Source organism: Anabas testudineus, chromosome 9 (genome assembly GCF_900324465.2).
Source record: "Anabas testudineus chromosome 9, fAnaTes1.2, whole genome shotgun sequence".
Lineage (NCBI taxonomy): Eukaryota > Metazoa > Chordata > Actinopteri > Anabantiformes > Anabantidae > Anabas > Anabas testudineus.
Window position 1 is genome coordinate 11107599 of NC_046618.1, and position 23141 is coordinate 11130739.

Sequence of the window (23141 nt, forward strand, 5' to 3'; positions counted from 1 at the left end):
AATCATCCTAGTTGCAGTTTTGATTAATGTAAAGTGGTTCTTATTTACAACACAAATTGCAAGGGTAGACAGGTCGGAAATAAAAAATGTCTTCAATTTTCTGGTGCATGTCCGACAGCAAGGGCAAACACCAAAATAGTTTTAATGGTAATGGATTCATGTGGAGTCAGAAACCTTTATAAATGCATTGGCTGCCTCACTTTGAGCACTTTTACCTCAAATTCTAATGCAGAGATTATTTAAAGTGACAGTTTATTTAATAACAGCCGAGTCTTTGTAATGCTTTCACTCTAATGTGTCAAATTTAGAGGATTCTTAACCTTGAACAGCCCCCCCATCCTCTAATCCTCCAACCTTATCTCTGCCCAGTATTTTGACTCTGTCAGTCACTTGAGCTGCACATAGCTGGTTGCTTTTAAACAGTGGGAGGCTCAACTGAACATGCAGGGAGGAGGGGGTGGGGGGGGGTAGTGTTTTCAAAGCCTATTCACTTGTGTTTGAGGAAATTAGTAATTTTGAGTTAAAGTTCAATAGATATTGAATGCTAACAAAGTGTCTCCATCTGCTGCTTTGCTGTCTATCAGTCTCTTTTCAACTCAGCCTAGTGTTGGTGTGTGCTAAATAAAAAGAGATAAGAGAGATGGGGGAGTGACTTAAGCCTGATTTATGTGTATTTTTGCAAGCATCAGAGTTTTGCTTTTGGCCAGGAGCAGTGTAGGAATTAAATGTCTTTTCCCTTTTCCCCTTTTCATTTCTTCTCCAAAACTTGCTGTAGCCTACATTCCTCTAATACCCTCTAAAATTTCTATTCCTTTTATTGAGTCACCCTTCTTCGCCCCTTACATCCTTCTCTCCTTGGTTTTCTCACTTTCTTTGACCCTTTATCTGCATCCAGGCCACAGGTCACACCTTCTCGTGTGAATTCAATTGTAGGTCAAACCTTTCAGTTTGCCTCAAAGCAGCTACTGAGCGAGGCGTTGTTTGTTTGTGGCAGTAGATACTGTAGCTGACTGGACACAGGCCAATGCATGCTGAGGACAAGCTTTCATTTCTTTATTTATTCCCACTGACACAATGAATTCATTCATGCAGCTGTCGGACTCATCATCATCTCTGTGAATGTATCCCTCGTGGGTACATGAGATCTTTCAGGTTTAATAAATAGTTCTATACTGATGCTGCTGTGGCTGACGCTGAGGTTCACAGGGGAGAGTGACGGATTTAGACAGGTTGACAGAAAAATGATGCAGAACAGAGTGACTGAACAAGTTTGTTCCTAGAAATGTTCAGAGCTGTACAGTGCCTTGAAAAAAGAATTGGGCGCATCTTTTATTCATGTTCAGTTGTCGGGGTGTCAAGAGTTTTGTCAAGCCTCTCATCGTTCCGTTAACCTTGTCCCTGTGAAACGTTCTGTCTCTATCTCTTTGGTTAAACATTACTGCCAGGCTATGGGGACCATGGAGAGAGGAGCATATGGAAAGAGTTAGAGAAGGATCCTTTATCCTTTCATTGTTAAACAACCATGGTATCTTACCAGAAACAAATCAAGAGGAAAGCAGCACAAGCAAGATGGAAGAGGCACAAAGATAGAGAGAGAGGAGGAAAAAGAGGGGAGACAGGGTATGAAAGTGATGAAGAAAAGAGATGGAAATGGAGGAAAGGAATGGAAGAGGGGGAGTAAGGAGACAGTACCTGTGTGCAGAGCAGAAAAGTGTGCAGTCCATCATCTTCAGACAAGCAGACATGGCTGTCTGGGGAGTTTATTTTTACCTTGATGTAAGAGAAGTCTGGATTGGCTATAGCAGGCTGGTAGCACCTTTCAGCAGGGGTTCTAGGACAGCTGCTGTCCCGGTTTAACCATCTTTCACGCCTGACAATCATACACATGTACTCACAAATAAACATAGAGACACCAATGTTCTACGTTGTGCTTATTCTGTATATAGTATGGAGTGTATGTTTAGTTTAGTGAAACAGTTTGTCTGTTAATCAATTAGTTGATGAATCCCTAATTATGAGTGTTTTCCCCCATTGGTGGCTAACATACATTAGTTCCAGCCTTTCATGTGAGACTTTGTTCTCACAGGGTGTTCACACAAAGTTATTGTGATTTTTGTTTTTTTAATTTATATCCTGTGTAGACCATCACCTCACCTCCTCTTGAAGCTACTGTACCAGCACAGGCACATAAGGAGGAGAATTGTTTAACAAATCAGGCCTGCAATTAATTCTAAGTGTGATCAAAGCATTGGAGGTAGTCCATGGAGAGTCCCACCAAACATACTCCTATCACCACGTTCTTTGTTCTCTAAACAGAGAGTTTTAGTGTATTTCAAATATCTTAAAATATTGAACTGCCTGTTATTTGGCAGTCAGGAGATGATTAGTGATCCTGTGTGTCTTTCAGTTTCTTTGGAGCAGACTGTGACACCCTCACACATGCATTACTGTTTGGCATTTCATATCCATCATCTTTATTTATAGCTCACCCTGAGAAAAACTCCATTTAAGGTATAGGTTAATCTTAAATATAGAGTAGGAGTAGGTTAGTATAATTGTCTTAGGTCCCAGAGCAAAAGTTTTCTGGCTCAACAGTTAGACATAGAACATTTACAAGAAGGACTTGTGAAAGAAATCTGGGGAATTTCAAACGTTTTATTTGTGTCTGGGTTCAATACCAAGACTGTTCATATGTTGTTTAAATTGTTTTATTAACTTCAACATCTGTTTATTGGACCTTGATGATCAAACTGACCCACTTCCTTCCACTGTGTTCTTTATTTTTCTGTGCAGGTTAGCTCTGTATGTGTACGAGTACCTCCTGCATGTAGGAGCACAGAAGTCAGCACAGACCTTTCTCTCAGAGGTAAGTCAAGCTGTATGTGTTTGTGAGTCAGAGAGCACAGCCAATGTACTTAATGTGTCCACTCTAAAGGTAGTCTGACCGTACCTTTTGGGGAATTACAGGCCCTTGAATGAGCAGTTTTCTATCAACCGACTGACTTCCTTTCTAGAAATGACCTCTTAGATGTCAATCAGTCCAGCTTCAAAAGTGGTCACTCCACAGAAACTGCACTCCTGGAGGTCGTGCAAACCCAGCAGGCGGCAAAAGCTGCAGCTCAATTTTTAATTCTACTTGATCTAACTGCAGCCTTTGACACGGTCAACCACTGGATACTCCTTTCTACACTTTCTGATTGGGGCATCCATGGGACAGCTCTGGCCTGGCTTAAGTCCTACTTGTCTGGACGTACATTCAAATTAGCTTGGCAGGGGCAGGTTTCTAACTCTCACTGCCTCTCCAATTGCATGCCACAGAGCTCAGTTCTTGGTCCTCTACTCTTTTCCATCTATACTACATTCTTAGGTTCCATCATCCAGTTGCGTGGTTTTTCCTATCATTGCTATGCTGATGACATACAACTCTTCCTGTCATTTCCATCGAGTGACTACATCGCTGCTTGGATGCGAAAGAGACATGTTCAGCTAAACCTCTCCAAGACAGAAGTTCTTGTCTTGCAGGCCAGACCTTCAATAAAACACAACATCAACATAGGGTCCACCGTGATTATTCCAACTAAGTTTGACAAAAACATTGGGTGGTCATTGATGATCAACTGAGCTTTATTGACCACATCAGGCCATGTAGATTTGCCCTTTTCAACATCATAAAGTTCAGACCCTACCTTTCTGACTGTACAACACAACTCATTGTAGAGGCTCTGGTCATCTTGGCGCAACTAATGCTATTCCTTACTGATGGGGCTACCAGATGATCCAAATGGAGCAGGACATCTCATTTATGATCAGCCAAAAGGACACGTTACAAAACCATTCAGATCTCTGCACTGGCTACCTGTAGGTGCATGCATCAGGTTCAAAGCCCTGACCATTGCCTACAAAGTTGTCAACTCAACAACATCGGCTTACCTGAACTGGTAAGCCTGGTCTCCCTTTCGCCCACTCCACTCTGCAAAAAAACAACTTCTTGTGCTCACCTCACCTCACCTCACCTCACCTCAAAAGATCCTTGGCAAAGGTTTTCATCTCTGTGATTCTACGATTGTGGAACGATCTTCCAACTTCTGCACGCTGAGCTGCCTCACTCTGAACTTTCAAAAACTTGCTGAAAACAGAACTCTTCTGAATCTTTCTGTGCACTTAAATCTTTCTCTGCTTAAAAAAAAAATCTTGCACTTATACCCAATGAAACCAAAACAGCTCTTTCTAGAGCACTTTACAGTTTGTCTCCTTGACTTAGATATTTGCTTGCTTGTAAGTCACTTTGGATAAAAGCGTCTTCCAAGTAACTAAATGTAAATGTAAATTCTACATGTCCAGCATCTGTAGCCGCTAATTGAATTAGGCTGGCCTTACAGTGCTGAGCCAACAGGTTAGCAGCAGTAAATGGGCTTTTTGACATTAGTGTTGCATTTAGTGAGGCTGCAGCCTGAGCACAAGAGTTACGATGCTCTGACTGGAGCTGACGTATTCAACTGACATCATTCCTTGATCTGCTCAGCACCTCTGTCTCTGTTGATATCATTCAGTTGCCCTTTTTTATTCCTCTACTTTCTCTCTTTGCGCTCATTTCACCCTCTCTGTGATCCATCCACTACTCTCCCTGAGATGCGAGCTTGTCTTCCCTTTAATTCTGCAGAGGTAAAAAGGTGAAGTGGTGAAAATGAGGTCAGTTGATTCTTGTGCTTCGTCGTAAGTGACGGTAAATTACAGTGTAGAAGACAGTGGCTAGAGGCTTGTTGTACCTCGGCCAGAGGAAGAGGAGAACAAAGGAGAGGGGGGATGGAAAAGGTTACATCATCAGCTGGCACCAATTCTCATCACTCTAACTTAGTGTGTGTTCATACACATGCGCAAACACACACCTCTCTGTCTCTCTGACACCCTTTCCTCTCTGCCATATCACTTCTCTCTCTGCTGCAGATGTGAAAGATGAAAAGGATAGGCGGTGTTGTATTCAAGTGTGGGAATGCATTATCTTTGAGTGCGACAAGTATAAACACAGCTTGTAAACAATTCACATGCACACACATGCATGCAAACATTGCGCCATAATGTAGCTCTTGCTAGAATAACTGGGTGGAGTAAAACATGGCTTTAAAGGCCTGTTGTCCAAATGTTACAATCCACATCTGTTTAAAGGAGTGCTGGGTGGTGCACCGGTTGATTTGGGCTCCAGGTTTTTCACGGGCCTCACCAAGCCAATTATTGGGCATGTCAGTCTGACTGGACTGTAGTGCACATCTGATATTTATGTAGCCTGTGATTCACATTGTCAGCTGTATTTCTTGTTGTTTGTCGACTGTCACTCGGGTGACTGTGTGAACTTGTCATGGCTGCTTTTCTCTAGAGCATGGCTTGCAAAGTGAAAAGGGGGATGTGAAAAGTTTATCTTGCCAGTGTTGTGGTGAAGTCTGTTCCTATATCAGGAAGTGTTACTTCTTAGCGTCGCATAGCATTACTTGACAACTAGCTGGAAAGATATCTGGAAATAAAAATAAAAAAAAATGCAGAGTCAAAGCCATTGTTCTTAACTGCCAAAACATCCTGTGTTTATGCTTTAACTAGATATAACCTTTCATAAATGTTAGCAAGCTTGTTGGCATCGTATTATAACATTAAAAAAAATATTACAACTGAAGTACCTATTAATTGATGGAAAGCCTCTGACTGATATTATAAACTGTTTAGACAGCCAACAACAACATAATAAATACACACTTTCTTTAAAGTAATTGTAGCTCATTATAAACAGGCCCAGCAAAGTCACTTGACCAGCTATAGGCAGCGAGTAAGCAATTCTTACAGAGATCCCTTGGATAACTAGTGATAGCTACATACACTATCTAATTAGGATGAAGTCAGAATGCTAAAATAAATCTGAATACTGCAGGTCTGTAGCCACCGCTGGTACCTGTTGTGTATTACTTACACTCGAGTGACAGAGTAACTAATCAGTCAATATAGGGCAATGTTTAAAAATTCCAGCTTATCATGCATAACACTCACACGAATTCTTAAAATATTTCCAGAATCTCCTAAAATAAATAAATCGATGAAACAAAAATAATAGAGTACACCTTCTGAACTTACCATCAGCAGTCACACTCTGAGACAGTGGGTTGACACAATAATAACATTAAGGTTTAGTGTCTTTAGGTAAAAAGGCAAAAATTACCATTATCATGACCTTAATTGTTTCATAGATGCCATTGCAAACATGGACGTAGACCATCTAAATAGTGTAATTCACCACCGACTAGTGAACCAGATTATTTAATTACAGTATTTGGAATCTATGGGGATAATGGAGTTTGACTGAGTGTTGTCCAATGACTTCCCAGATTTGGAAAACCATACCAAACCTGCCATATATAGATTTTCTTTTTTTTTTTTAAGTTTTAAGGTGGCTTATCTCTATGACTATAATGCAAAGTGATGAAGGCACAAGCTGGGGCTACAGCTCCGTAATGCTGTCAATTCTGGCTGTTCAGTGTTTCTGAAAAGCACTCCAGGGGCATTGTAAAGGTCAGAAATGTTTAATCTATTGAGTTTTGCAACATAGTGTTCAATGTATTTGGAATTAAAGTGTGCAATAAACTCTGGAGCCTTGAAATCCATACTAGTGCCATTCATCTTTACTTATGCTGTTTTCTATTAGAAGTGCACCAGAGCACACTGTTCTGTGTGTGTGGAGAAGGGAATCCTGTCTGTGCCTATCCTTCTTACTTATTGCTATAACTTTGTAACATAAAAATGAATTACCTATGGCTTACTGTCTTTAACAAGGTAAACATCATGGCACACTACACAAGTTGTGACATAAACAATCTGTTACACTGATAAATGTAATTTCCAAAAGTACCCACCACACAGCGTGCTGGTTTCAGCTCGCTTGGTAGCATAACGTCTGTTAACGTCTTGCTTGTCTCTTGTTTGTGCAAGAGAGTTTGTAAAAATATCTGTTTGAATAACTTGTTGCTTTTATATTATCTACTCCTAGCAGTAAGAAAAGCCAGGTCCCACACCATATGAAGACCTAGATATGCAGAAAGAAGAAAATGACACACAGTGACACACACAGCCAGACCAGGATACACATTTTCAGTCATATTTTCCAGCACCAGTTTAAAGTATTGTATGTCCACATAATTATGAAACAAAACCCCAGAAAGATGAGTCATTTTAGACTCAAATACCTATACACAAATACTAACTGAAACTACAAGCTAAGAAGAGCAGGCAAAAAGAAATTTTGTTTGACGGGTCCAGCAATACAAGCAGAAATGCCCTTTAGCCTTAACAGAATCTGAGAGTAGAAAAAGCAGGTTTATTTACATGGGGTTTAAAAAAACTCTGGAGGCAGGCCTTTCCGAAAGCTCAGAAAACAGCTCCTGCAACACATCTACAGCGATGTCTGGCCTACATCTGCCAATAATCATGTTAAAGGGCCCTCACTGTAGCATGGTGAAGGTAAATGTGGTGTGGGACTGAAGACCACAAGAAGAAGAAGACAGGAGATGCAGGCACAGTCTGTGCTCTTTTTTTTCCCAACACTTTCCAGATGAAAGAGGAATAAAAGAGCCCGCTAAGTGTCCTGACCTGAACTGTCTGCAATCGCGTTCGGACTCAGCTACAGCCAATTAAATGTGAAAAATGAGGGATGTCATGCCCATTCTGCATCTTTTGTACCATTTGAGCAATTACGAAGGAGTAAATCCTTCACTGTCATGCTGTATATGGAAATTGCTGGCTGCCTATAATGTTTGAAGTCAAAATGTCTTCACAAGAAGTACTAACTTAGACTGAAAGCATGTGGGATAAACAAAGAGAGGCACTTCCTCCCCCCCCCCAAAAAAAACTTCAAAGCTAGCATTCCTTGTACATGTCACTGTATCTGATGTGCAACTGAGGTCAGGACGGCCTGATTGAAAGAGAAGTGCTTCCGTTTTTCCTGTTATTATAGCATTTGTTCACAGTGTTATGGAGCAGGTGGTTCAGTTGTTCATATATTCTTTTGCCTGTATGAAACATTTCAGCAAGGGAAATTAAAAAGATGAACATGAGATCACTTTAAAAGTTACAGAGAGGAGAGGTAGACAAACCAAACAGCGTCACTGTCTGGTCTGACTGCTGCGTAACGCTGCTGTTCAGACTGCTGGATGTGCCCCTGTGTTTGTATGTTTGTATTTGCACATCAGGGGAAACATAAATTATTCCTACTGAGGGTGATGTAGCACTCACATTAGTCTTTGACCTTGATTAAGGTTTTAAAGCATCACAACGCTTCAGTCGAAGCGCTTGTCCGATGGTTAAGTGTGTCTGAAATCCTCTTTGTCCACATCTTCTGTGTTCTGTGAACTAACTCACCGACACATATGCAGCTGACGGTGATAATGGGGGTGGATTTGAAACACAAAATTCATAGATTGGCCAATCAAGCTAACTTTAGTGTTAGCTTCATGGTTTAGCTAAATCATACATTGCATAAGTAATGTATGACTTCCTCTTTGCCTTAGAAATAACACTGAGGTAATTAATTTAGCATTCTTCTCACAACAATTTACAGTATGTCACAAAGAACTGACATCAGGCAATTATCTCCTCTCTCCAGAAGGCCAGCTTTTTGCTCCAAGTGTGGTAACTCCTAACAGCAATGAACACTTTTACTGTCAGATGTTGTTGGAAACACACTAGTTTGTTGCAGACATACCCAAAGCATTTGTTCTTTTTGTTGGGGTGATTAAAGAGAAGGGGGGAAAGAAATATTAAAAGTGAAAAAATGACTGAAAGGTCTGTGTCTGGTACATGTCTCTTACTTCAAACTCTGTTCATCTCCTTACTGAGGAAACACCAGATACACTCGTACACATACATACACCTTCACATACTTGTGCATACAGGGGCTTTCAAGCACACATAGACTCACTTATCCACTTATGAATCATAATATAATTACATAATGGCATGTGTTATAAGAATTCTCTTGCACGCTCAGCCTTGTAAAGGAGGTAATTCCCATGTCTGGCATGTTTTACACTTAATATGTTTCTGAAGCATCTCATTCTCTCTTTCTCTGTCTGCCTAGATCCGATGGGAGAAGAACATCACATTAGGAGAACCTCCGGGGTTCCTTCACTCATGGTGGTGGTGAGTGTTTTGGCATCTAATGATTTAAGTTACTACTCTGACATTACTAACTAATGTAGTTTACATGTATCTTTAACTCATCAGTTGTCCCAAAATGATCTTCCTCTGGTTGTAATTGTGAAGCTATCACATAAAGTTAACACGTCTTTCTGTGAAGATTCTCTGTCATTCAAATTATGGTCATTCCAAAGGTGCTGATCAGAGGCAACTGGACTTGTTTTAGGTTTGTTAAATTTTTTTGGTCCTGTCTACAGCGCACAGGGAAGAAATGAAACACAGATGGAAAAACATTGTCGTTCTGTAAGTTGCAGGAGTATCTGAAAAGCTCGGGAGGATCTTCAACAAACACGTCCTTGTACATTCAAACCCAGACACACACTGATGCACAAACATATCCACCCCAAGGACATAACACTCAGACACAAACATACAGTAGTAATGCAGTATAGACTAAAGAGCAGCTTCACAGACGCATGGAGACGCACAACACAGGAGAAGCAGCTCCTCAGGACAGGACTCAGCAGTCATATGCACCTGAAAGACAAGGGACACTCCTTTGAAGACAGCAATGTTCACATCCTAGACAGAGAAGACAGGTGTTGTGAGTGTCGCGTGAAGGAAGCCATTTATGATTGAACAACTCTCCCTCAGAGGAGGTGGCCTAAGGCACAAACTCTCACCAAATATCAATGCAGTTCTATCGTCACTCCCCTGACGGTTTCACAGTTGTTCACACTTTATCTCAGGTGGTCCCGACAACACACATGAAAACCAGATGGAACAACAACCCACGGGCGACCGAGTGTTAAGTTCTGCTACTCTAGCCAGTCAGTCAGAACTGAGAAATGAAATGTCTTCATGAAGTTCAAATCAAGTCCAGTTGCCACTGAACAGCACCTCTAGACTAAAACCATAAATTTAAATGCTGATAATTGAAACATACATATTCCCTCAATGCTGGTTTGCCATGCCTCTAAAATCGACTGTTACATTTGTGTGTCACACATTTTCCACTCGGTCTGTTTGTTATAGTGTTTTCTGGGACCTGTACTGTGCAGCTCCAGAGAGAAGAGACACATGTGAACACTCCAGTGAGGCCAAGGCTTTCCATGACTACGTAGGTTTTCCTTACTCTTTATGACACAGAGGTTATGTCAGAAATTGAGAACCATCTACCAATACACTTAGCTATCATATGGCTGCTTAAGGTTTAATCTCCTGCAATAAACGTGAGCACAGCTGCTCTAAAAATGCTGAACATACACATATCCAGCTAAACGATCATGCTGAAGAGAAGGCCGGGCAGGCAGACAGTGGCCCATGTGGTGGAAACATTGTTTATTGCTGTGTTTTCTCAGTGTGGCTCCACTTCGCTGCTGTAATCCCCACACATCAAGGCATGGGTTGATTCAGTCATGCACCATCCACTAACCAGAATACAGTGAGCGGTGCCAGAGCTCTTGAAGGTTTAGATTAACTGGTGACTAAGAGAGAGGAAGTGTGCCTCCACCACGCAGGACATTGCGAGGTAGAGGAGGTTAGGGGTGGTCTTTCATCTGCTTTTTATGTTGTTGTTTTCCCTCTGTAGCCTGAAGTCTGACTCATCAGATTTGTCCATACTGTGGTTTATTGAGATGTATTGTTGAAGTGCACAGGTCAGGGGTTTCTGCCTACCCCAGCAGGTTCGTCCCTCCTCTTCTCTCTCTGTGGTTTTCTCCCTCTTTACTTTAGGCTTGCAATCCTGCAACACTGCCGGGGGCTCTCTCTTCTCTTTTATCTTCTTGCAATAGGTGTGTGTATGTGTGTGTGCAGGTGAGGCTGCTGATGCTGGCAATGATGATCGGGATGATGAATAGGCACTCCGAGGACGAGGCAGCTATGTGATGATGTCATTCTGGCTCAGAGGAAGGGAGCTGGAGGGCATCATGACCTCAGCCCTGAGAGACAGACAGGCAGGAGAGGAGAGAGGTGGAGAAAATCAGGGACGCATTAAGATAGATAGAAAAAGGGAAGGAGTCAAAAGGAGGGACAGTTAGCTGCATTTAGATTTATTAGTCTAAAGCACACCTTGATACCAAAATAAAAAAAAAAAAACAAATAAAGTGCATTAATGGTAATTAAATTTGATTGGTCCCAAGGTGACAACAGTAGTATCATGTCATTTTTTCTTATCTTATCAGAATGACTTCTATTCAATACAAAATCATTCAGAATATATCTTAACGTCATTAGCAAAGGCCACCAACAACTCATTCTTACATTTCCTGCAGGGTTGTAATCAGAGAATTATAATTAGACCAATTGTAATTAGACCAAGGTCACTTTCAATCAACTGTTTCGATGCCGCGCTGCTTCTCAGATCCAATCAGAGGCACTTCCCACATATCTGCCGCTCAATTAAAGCAAAATGAGGGGACAACTGCGGTGGACGTCGTCGGAAAAGTAGCTTAATTTGATGTTGGTGTCTCTCTTTCAGTCTCCTGACTTTGAGACTGATGGAGATTTTAATCAGACATTTTGATGGTAATTATTTTCAGTTAGCTAATTACTGAGTGAAGTCCTAATTAAAGCTGGGGAGATGTAGGAGCTCATTCACATCATCTATGTGTCCCCTATCCTTTGATAATTGATGGGATTGTGACAAGACTTTTGATTTGATTTGCACAGTTATCCCAGTTTGAACTACCTACTGTAGATACAGTTGGCTTTGAGCAAATCTAATGGAAAGTTACAGTTTTATATTTTTTCTGTTGTATTTACATATACATTATCTCTTGCATGTGGTTGTATACTGTGTATGACGATGATATCACTGGACTTTATGAGTGTGAGAATGGTCCAGAACATGAATACAGACGTCTAATGTTGAAAGAGAAAGAAAGAAAAGACTGATGAACAAAGTGAAGAGAGATGCAGTGTTATTGATTTCCATCCTCAGACAAAGCTTTTCAGGCATCAGAAAGGCCGTTTACAGTTCAGTTAAGTGCTTTGTAAATTGTGTTCTCAATACCAAATGAGCGGTTTCCATTTGCGAGGGGCCATGAAGTCATAAAAACAAGTTATTTTTAAATTCTTATGCTTGGGCCGGAAATGGCCTGATTAGAGACACAAGTCAGTTGCTGCAGCTTTTCTGTCTTTGAAGAATAACACAATAATCCATGCAGGTCTGTTCCGGCTTTGTCAGATAGTTTAATGAGTTTAAAGACTGAAAACTGACAGGTATCACATAAGCTGTCAAATATTAGCAGCATATGTGCAAGTGTATAACATGATGAAAATCTGTTAGTGTCTTGATATAATTAATACATGCAGGGAAATATAATTACAATCTTATGTTCTGAGCTGGAACTAGAAAAACATTTCTCTACTTAGAGTAAATTTCTGTGTATCTTTTACAAAGCAATGAGCAAATGAAAACAGAGCAAGAAAGAATCGAACCAGCATGAAATTGCCTGCAACACCTGCAGTATGGAAACAACAATGAGAATATTAGCAGCATGTCTTCTGCTACATCATGACATTTAGACACTTGCAGTACTGAAAAGTGGTCCATTTAATTGAAATACAAATCTCTGCAGATATGTACAGTAGAATATATATTGTGTTTAACACATTGCTGCATGATTGTGTGTTAACGTGTATGGTACATAGTGGATTAATTATACACACTCACACTATACTTCCTCAGTGAATTATTATTATGAAGTTCTGGAAACAACAGTTTGTCTCGAGGTAGACAGGCAGACTTGTGCTAGAAGGGCTGACGAAACATTTGGGGAGTTTGAGGGAACTGATGAAAAAGAGAGATGCACGACTCCTGATTTCAGGAGATTATCGGTGCTCAACAGTTTTACTGGTTGTGCTGTGCAGCCTCCAGATAAGAATGTGCTTATTAACTGAAACAAGTCTCGAGCTGGTTGGAAATGTGGTGCTCATTGATGAATCAAGTCTTTTTTTTTTTTTTAAGTGGATATTGTGACTGAAACGTGATGTGAACTGACATGTTGTAGTTGTTTGGCCTGAGCATGTACAGTTACCATTATCACACTGTGATTTGGGCTGTTAGCTGTAGATGTTTTTCTCAGTAATGTGTGATTTTGTGATTGATTGTCACAGAGAACAGAAATGCTGTTAAGTCAAACAAGAGACAAATATAGTAGACAGATATTAAAGAACTAGGCAACACCTGCAGAGTCAGCCAGACATGCATCCTCACAGGGTGGCAGACAAAGATGGGTATTCAATTTAAAAAAGGCAGCATACCATAGAATTCCTAAACAAATGCAAAAACACCCAGTTTCTCAAATGATTTAATCTAATAATGACCTGCAACAAGAAAACGTAGTCCATTTGTGAGTAGCTCTGCATCTAGGGATTATTTTCATTATCAGTCTGTACATTCTTTTTATTTTATTTTCATTTAATTCAAAAATGTGTTTTCATAGTTAAATATTGTATTTAATATTACGGTAATGAAATAACAAATCTGCACAGCTTATGTTCTAAAAAGCTGCTGATCAATTTTTATATAAACTGGTTAATCTGTTAATCCACAAATAGATTCAGCTCTACTTGACAATAGTACGGACATAGGTTATGAGCAGGTCAGGCAAAAGAGTGATATTTCCTTCTTGAACTGTTTTATTTTCAGAAGGATGATTGAGTCTGAGTGTCCAATTTTTACAAGAAGATACAAATAAAGGTTGCATGTGCCAGGTGTCCAAGGCTATGTTACTTAAAAGAAATGAAGAGGGTGACAGATGGATGAACTGTAGGGTGAGCAGCAGACATAAAATGCACAGTAGATGCAGCAGCAGTGTTACAGTATTACAGCACGGGGAGCCTGGTATCATTATGTGGCATCACTGTGGGAGATAGCAGGCACACGGCAGTTAGAGGGGAAGGAGAGATCGAGAGGCAGTGCCAAGAGCAACCCCCTTTGATAAAACTGCTCTGTCTCACGCTGCCAGATCCTACATTCATACTCTCTCACTCATGCATGGAAATGTATTCATACTGCTCAATTTAACAGCAGCACACATACTCTGTCTTTATTGTACAGCTAAAGGAGACACCCATTTGTAAATATGTAACACTCAGAGATTTTTTTTTTCCTTTCATTCATACTTTATCCACACTTAGTGTTCTGCACACTTTGTGCTGTCCATGTTTGGTGACCCTGGGTTTTACTGAAAACTGCTCCTGTCCGCAGTGACAAACATGTAGCGTACGGTATGAATGTGGGCTGTTACAGTACACTACAGAGAAGGACATTCACACAGAAACCAGGAAACATGGGTATGTTTTCTGGTTTCTGTGGTTTTCTTGGAACAAGCTGTGTTTTACTCCAAATCTAGGTGAATCCCTGATTTACTCTGATATTTTTTTGAAAGCACTGATGTTCAGCCACCTTAATAATTCAGTAAGACACAGTACTTCCCAGAAAGTTGTGATAAAATGCTGTAATGCTAAAATTATTAATATTTAACATCAAACTTCTTTCTAGCACTGCAAGGACAGCGAACCAAACATACCTTTTCTTCCTAACATTTCCACTTGTAGCCAGGAATGTCGTGTTCTTTGGACACTTGTTTTTTTTTACACAGATAGTGAAATTATTATCCAGTAATCTATCAGATCTATACAACCTGTTTGTTTATATGCAGAGAATGGTCAAATCTAAAGCAATATTTTCAGTTTTTCTACCTCATTAATGCTGTTAAAATCAATCTTCAGAGCCCAGATCTAGTAAAATGAATATTCCACTGCAACAACCCAACTTTCCTGTGGCTGCTTTATTCTCCGTAGGACTTTATTTCCCCTGAAGTCATCTTCTCAGACAGTGCTGCCTCCTCACAGCATTCACCAATTCAAATCTCAGCAAAACTTTTCAAACCTTCAGTCTAAGCTAAACCTACTAAATATAACTTGTTTTTAGAGCCTTTAGAGCATATTGTTGGAATTGACACTAGTTTAAATATCTCTTCTGAAAGCAATGTAGCTCTTGCTAACTAACTAACTAACTCTTGTGCTTGATTTTTCCATGGGCTGGTCATTTTTTCATCATTATATATCAGGAAATAAAACACTTTATTATGATAAGTAATTTTAAAAACGTATGTAAGATTATATTTTATTATCTGAATATGGATTAGCATAAATCAAACGAACAGAATTTTGGCCAGTACCTGTGTGTGTGTGTGTGTGTGTGTGTGTGTGTGTGTGTGTGTGTGTGTGTGTGTGTGTGTGTGTGTGTGTGTGTGTGTGTGTGTGTGTGTGTGTGTGTATGTTTATGTGTATGCATGCATCTGAAACCGAGGACAGAGACAACCTAGAAACAGAGACTCTGTTGGCTCCAAGCAATGTGGGTAACATGCTGATTCCATCCAGTTGGGAGCCAATGGGGATTGGGGAGACCCCTAGTCTGTTTCCAGGGAAACAGAGCCCTCTCTTCTCCTCTGTCTCTCTCCTTCTCCCTCTCTCCCTCTCTCTCTCTCTCCATCTATCTCTCTGTGTCTCTATCACACACTTGCATGCTCCTTCTTGGCTGTATAGAGGAGGAGGGAGATGTGGAGGTGACTCACTGTAATATCATTGCCATGGCAATGGAGAGCGACCCGAGTGACGGGAGAGAAAGAACGGGAATTTCCATAGGTTGAGCAGAGATGGAAATGTTTTCTCACAAACAGTTTGAAACAAAACAAGGAAGAATTAGTGAGCACTCTTTGCTGGCCTGTCTGTGTGTGTGTATGCTGCTGGTCTGGGGATTTCTACACTTCTTCATCCTCTCGATTTCAGCTGTTTCTTTTTTCTCTTCTTTCCTTTAATCCTCCTCCTGTCCACCTGCATTCCTCCCCAAGTTCTCATATCATCTTCCTTCCTGTTTCACTCTGCCCTCTGGTCTCAGAGGAGTGTGTTTTCCACACAGCGTGTTACGCTGAGTCATGTCACATGCGTGTTTGGACATGCCTAAGTAAAGTGTTTATGTAATGTTGACATATGCACGCTTTGGTGCTCTGCAGCGGGCAGGGGCAAACACGAGGCCATGGCACAGAGTGAAGGGGAGAGGTTAACCGAGGACAGTGGAAGATAAGAAAGTGTAAGAATGACAACAGGCCCTAATAGAGGAATTGCTGTTATAAGTACAAGAGTAATGTATTATTATTATTATTATTATTATTATTATTATTATTATTATTATTATTGATTAGGGAAAAAATGGCCCAGTTTCTGTGTCAGTCTTAGTAAATTTGCTATCGGATCTTTCACCCATGCAACCTCATCCAGAAGTGTTCAGGAATATTTCTTTTCTATGGAAAGAGTTGAAAATCTTTCATCTCGGAAGTCTGAGATGAGATGTTTAGTTTTGAATCAGTCAGTGAGCACATTTTTTTGCACATTGGAGACTATGTGTATTAACATTCACTGAGAGGAAGTTATAGAAATGCCGTACAGATCGTATGTGAGGAGGGGGATTACAGTGAAAGTTTCTGAGCTGTAAATGTGGTGGGACTCGAGCAGGAGGGTGAGACAAGAATGCTGACACAATCAGACCCAGCACGTTATCTCTTTGATCCCACTTAACCCCAGTGTATTTTTGCAGTTGTAGACACCCAGATCCTTATCTCGTGCTATCTCGTGTCTGGTCTTCACAGCATTAGAAGCACCAACAGATGAGACTCAGAAAGTTACTTCTCCCTGGTTCTCCATGTGCTTTGGTTTGATGAGTCCTGTCAATACAGTGTTTACAATTGCACTATGATGCATTTTGAAAAAAAAAAAAGGATTGTTTTCTTGTCAGTGATCACAGTTACATATTTCAGGTGAATCATCTTTGTCACATTGAAAACCATGACAGATTCTACTCTTCATCTCAAGCTGTGACTTTTAAATCTCTCTGTTTCTGTCTACACTTTACTCTCCTCAGTCCATCTCCCTTATCTCCCACAGTGTTGTTGAACCAAGTGAGATAGTGGTGGGAGAAGTGTTGCTCCTCAGCACCAAAGTGACTATCATTTTCAGCTCTGTATGCGTATCTGACAGTGCATCTGCCTGAGGTTCCACCTCACACATTATACAGCTCCTCACAGCCTCGGAGACGTTTACAAGGGTCGATAATGACATCACTGATAAAGGAAGCACGGCCAGTGGCCCCCCTTTACTGTCACCCCCTGTGCAGCTGATATCATGCTACCTGTAATCATCTAGTGAGGCCAAGTAGATTAGTGTTGTGCTGCCATTTTACCTGGTAATCATCTGTATTGTTACACTAGAGGGTCTCTGGATGAGGGTAGGAATTCTGTTGTGCAAGATAACGTGCTGCTGAAGGCGATAAAGACTGAGACGATGTACCAGGATGAACAGGGTGACCATTGAGAGCCAAGGCCGGTGTGCAGACATAACATTGATGTACCAAAATCTGCATTATGTTAATCTGTCTTTCAGTACTTTCCTACCATGTGTATAGCTTCCAGTTCCAAGCATACTGGTTTCTACAGAAAACATAAACCTTTATAAATGGGTCCCAAATGTATACTTTCCTTTTTACAAAAGTCTCAGTAATTTCCTAGAACTGCTGGGTACTGTAGTTTTGCTCAAAGGTTTCTCTCATTTCATGAAGGCACATTTAATGCTCTAGTGAATATTTACCGCTGCAGGGCAATGTCGGAGAATTGACTCAAAAGAAACCACAACGCTCAAAGTCTTTGTAATAAAGGACCACATCAGCCGGTGCAACAGTGTGACTCGTGTGTTTTTAGCAATTGTTGGCCCAAAGTAGAAATCTAATGGTACTGTACAGAGAAAGGCAGCTCCATTAGGCTCCTAATATATGTCACTTTTGCACTGTGATCATATACTGACTAGGAACTTTAGATCATGCGTTGCTAGACCATAGATGCAAATGGCTTTGAGGTATTGGTGTAAATATTGGCTGGTTTCATGTATGAACAGGTGAAGATCCTCGTGTGCTGAGCATATAGAATCATTGGGATGTGTAAACATGTGCAGCACTGTGTTATGTAGATGTAACTGTGTGTGTAGCCTCCCAGTGACTTTAAGTTTAGTCGTTGTCCCTCAATTCATTGATGGATATTAACCGTTGGTTTTAACATTAACACGGGACTTTGTGACGACATGAAAAATATTAACCAAACATTTCCTTTAACTTGCTGAGCAGACACATGGTTACTTATAACACATCATTTTGTTGTGTGTTTGTTTGTTTTTAACATTGAAGCTCACACTCAACTAGAGTTTGCTGCTAAGGAGCAGAGATCTGGAATGAAGTGCACAGATAAAACACTTGTTTTCCCCCTTCACTGCTGTGTTTTACTGGCGTAGCATATGGCATGTTTTGGTTAGAAAGGGGGCTTTGAATGCCAGAGGGTGATTTTAAGCCTATCCGCCTTGAAATTGAAAAGTGAGTTTGGCTGAGGATTGAACAGTGGAGCGTGTTGATCTGTCTCTGGTTGCCACAGGAGACTGTGAATAATACATGGTCAAAAGCAGAGCATACCCATTCTCATATCTATGCTGCTAAGCACACTTCTTCTTCTGTCTCTGCCTCCATGATTTCTATGCTGCCTGACACTTTTTGCTTGGTTAAAACCCATAGTTACAGATAGTGTAATTATGCTTTGACAGTGACTGACGTACTACAAAGTCATATCCTGTGCTCATGTACACCGATGCAGAAATCAACCTTGTTATTGTGTTTCTAATGTGTTTTGCTTGTGACTATGTGCATGTACGTGTGTGTTTGTGTATATGTATGTGTGTGTCATGCAGACTCATAGCTACTCTTCTTTCCATTTCCCCCCCTCCCTTGTTCAGGAAGTGGACTAATGGCATTTGAGAGGATGGAGGGAGCGGGAAAGAGGGAGAGGGAGGAGGGACAGAGTTCCTTCCTGTGTGGTGTGTCATTTGTAGATCCTGTTGTAAAGCGAGTGGCCTTGAGACTCAGTAGTGACCCTTCCACACCCCACTACTGCCCCCACCCTATGGCTTTTTGAAGACTGCCAGCGCACAGCATGAGAATTTTTGAATCTTCTCATCAGGCTTCACTCTGCTGTTATTTTTTTATTTTTTATTTTTTTGTCTTGTCTTAAAATCTCATTGCATTTGAACCCCAAAGACAATATGGAAGGTGCTCTGTAACTCTTGATAATAGACTTTATACCCTAAATTCAAACACTTCATTCAAATGTTTGGCTTTTTATAAACACAATATTCTGCTTAGCCTGATGGTTGGGTAGAGCACGAAAATGTTTAGACATCACTGTGGGCTTCAGGAAAACTATGAGAAGCATTTTTCACTTGATAATTTATAGAGTTGCTCCACGAATAGAGAAAATTAAAAGCAGATTATTGTTGTAGCTCAGTTGTACTCACAGGTCTGTTAAATATTTTGACAAAGAGGTACTTTAAAGGATAGCTTTACTGTATATATTTCTTCTAATACTTCCCTTACTTCCTTATCAGTGGCACTCAACCCTAAGCCTGGGAATTCCTACACAAACATCATCTGAATAAATAGCAAAGTAGTTGAGAGAAATGAGTTGTGTCAGCGTGTCACACTGGACATAGCTGTAGGATGATTTTTATATTCACAGTTTTGTCTTTTCATATTCTTTCTTGAGAGTCAGAAAAATATAGAATATTTTCAGCCCGTTGTTATAAAAAAATGAGACAGAGCTGATTTGTGTGAGAAGCAAAGTGTGAGAGATAGAGGGGTGGAGAAAGCAGACAGCGGCCGATCCAGGTTGAGACAGTGGGAGAGGCTACAGAGAGAGGGGGGTGAGCTCTTTAAGATTCAACTCACGCATGTCTGAGTGTCTCTCAGTCTCAGAAGTATTGGATGAAGATGACTCCCCACCTTCACATGCACACAAAGTATGCATGCATTACTCACACACATTAGCGAGGAGCATAATAGGTAAACATATAGGGATAAACGAGTTTGTGAGTTATCTCATTAAGTATTACTGAGCCCTTTAGTCTGAGGGGATTAGTGTAGTGGGAATGTAGTATAAAGAAAATCTGATTAGGTTCAAAGTAATGAACTGAATTGCACAACATTTAAACATTCACACTTCCTTCAGCCTGTTGTTGTATTTTCCACAGAAAGGAACATCATGTTTTGATCACTTCACATGTTTTCTCATGTTGATAATGAGTCAACCCATGCCATAATCCTGTCGAGCAAAAGATGCTTGATAAGGTTAGTTGTATGTCAGTCAAGTGTGTCATTTTGGATGGAGAAGGTGTACACATAGTCCTGTGTGTGCAGTATTGTAACGGCAGGAGGGGGCTCACACATCAGAACCTGTGCTTGGACAACTTAAAATCATGTGAAGTCATTCTGATGTTGATGCATTTGAGGAAAAGACTGCACACACACATTTGTAAATACTCTTGTCTTTACGGTTTTACAGTTTTTAACATTTGAATCTGTTTTTGCACATTTTTTATCACACATTGATCTCATACTGGACATTTTGATTTTATGGACATCAGTGTACTGCAGTGCACATTCACTGATGTGGCAGTGTGTTTGTTGTATTCTGCGGCTTGTTGTGTATGTCTGGTATATTGTAGTGTTGTCCGGGAGGGAGGTGGTTTGAATAATTTATGCAACAAATGTGTTTGCCAGGAGATGCAGGTGTTCATCTGAGGACACACGGAGGCCGTTCCACTGCCTCATGTTTCATCTCAAACACCTTTTGGTTACAACACTAGTAACCATACTACAGTGGGATACATTACAAAGAGAAACTTGGTGTCAGACGACACATGAAATCAAAGACTGAATGTAATGTGGGTTGCTAAATGGAAAGACAGATGAAATGGTTGTCTTGTTTTTTTATATTGTTCAGAATGAAGCCTTTCAGGGATCTCAATAAACAGAGACAGAGAGAAAACCCTGCTATATATGTTATTCAGAGAAGTGTGAACACTGATGCATGAGAAGTGAACATGATAGACGCATAAACAGCATGTAACAATCTGTGTGCTTTTCATTGTGACAAAGGTTAGGTACTGGAGTATATTGAGATTGAATTTGAATCACTGTTTAAATAGAACTGGCTGATGGGAATTTACCAAGTCAAATTCAGAGTAATATAGAGTAAATATTAACTTCCTGGTCACTACACTGTTGCAAATATGAGCTAATTGCCCTATATTGATAGTCAGGTGAAGCCCTGCAATCTCACTGCCAATACAATTATCACCATCCATGAAAGACTGCATGGTTTTTGAATGGAGGTAAAGTCGAGGTCTCAGCACATCAGTATGTTTACTTTAACTGTTAATGGTTATCCAAGTGATGCTAAGCCATTGCCAATGGAATAAACATTAAATGTTGATCAAATTATTCGCTATCACTACCCTCAACAAGCCAATCACCCTGCTGATACTGAAATGAATACTGACACTCCCAGTCTGTAGACATACCAGGTTTTAAAATTTGTAAGCTTTATTGACTGTAGCTGCTCATATTGTTATTGTGCTCATTCATCTAATAGGACTGACCCTATAGATTATTTTCTCAGTGCTTGGATACAACACAATGTTCAGGTTATATATTAGTATGTAGTTTAGCTTTTACAGTAATTGTTATCTTATTCCAACAGGTATCAAACTGTATTTTTTTTTTTATATGATGAAAGTGTTATTGTGCTTACACGTGTGGCAAATTACAATTTACATATTAGTATTATATATTTGGCTACTGTAGCTCCTGTGAATGTTACTGCCAAAGTGAAATTGAATTCACACAGTGCAGACTTAAAGGGACAGTTTGACATTTTGGGAAATGTGTTCATTCTTTTCTTGCTAAGAGAGGGTTGAGAGGTTCTAGACTCGTGGATGGAGTCTGTGCAAACCATGTGACTTCCAAACTCGGTGGTGTCTTAAGAGGAAACTGGAAAAAAGAATTACAGCCTGTCCTCTAAACAGGCTTTGTGGCTCTTATTCAGTGTGATTCATTCAGATTTCCTAATGTCTTTTGAGTCAATCTGATTTTTTGCAATCAAGTGAGACTGTCAGTACCAGAGAAGTTAGCACTGGCGGTGTTGTTTTTGTTTTCCATAGATGGAGGGTGGTGCTGGTTTTGGGGGAGGGAGATGTCCTGGCATGTTGTTTTTTTCCTTGTTGCTGTATTTGGAAAATGCTGCTTTGTCAGCAGGTCAGGTAGATTTTTTTTTCCTCCCCCAGTGCTCCTTTTCCCGCACAAACAAACATTAGGTGCACTCACACACTCACATGCACACTCATAATCTCTGCTTTGTCCTCTTTTCTCCTCTTTGCCTCCCTCTCTTTCTCATGAAGGCAAACTCAGGCAAACTCAGCAGACCTCCAGGCTGCATTGTCGGTAATCCAGGGAGTGAATAGAAAGAAAGAAAGTAGGAAAGAAAAAGAAAGGAAGGAAAGAAAGAAAGAGAGAAAGAAAGAAGGAAAGAGAGAAAGAAATAAGGAAAGAAAGAAAGGTCTAACACTGTCATAGATACCATCACACACTTGGTGTTGTAGACTAAGATACAGATACACACCACCAAACCAAATCCAGTCTCTCACTACTGAAGCATGGAGATACAGTATCCATCTGTGTCCATCTGTACGTTCACCCACTAAGACAAATAAAGGGTCTGTTTGCAGCAGAATATGGAATCAAAAAGCTGCACAACATCCTGTTCCCTGTTGCCAACTGGGAGATACAGTATGAAGGAGGATGAGGGAGGATGAGGGAATAGCAAGGGTGGTGGGGTGGAGCAGAGGAGCCTACAGGAGTGTCGTCAGTCTGCTTTTATCTCAGCTCTGATTAAACCTAGTTCCTCTCTGACCTAAAAAGTCAGCTGGCGGAAACTTCAGAGACTGTGGGTGAATTTCACTGGAGCTCTTTACTCCCAACCAATGCCAGCAGAGAGGGAGAGAAAGTGAGAAGGGAGATCAGAGAAACAGAACACAGA

The 23141-nt window shown here is 40.5% G+C and overlaps 1 protein-coding gene across 1 annotated transcript in view; it reads left to right on the plus strand.

Moving 5' to 3' along the window:
- si:ch211-130m23.3 (LisH and SSDP domain-containing protein) overlaps positions 1-23141 on the plus strand; it is a 48963-nt gene that overhangs the window by 16500 nt on the left and 9322 nt on the right. The window contains exons 2-4 of the mRNA XM_026343369.1: positions 2794-2866; positions 9110-9171; positions 10204-10288. Of these exons, the coding sequence (XP_026199154.1) occupies positions 2794-2866; positions 9110-9171; positions 10204-10288 (220 nt within the window). The remainder of the gene's footprint in view (positions 1-2793; positions 2867-9109; positions 9172-10203; positions 10289-23141) is intronic.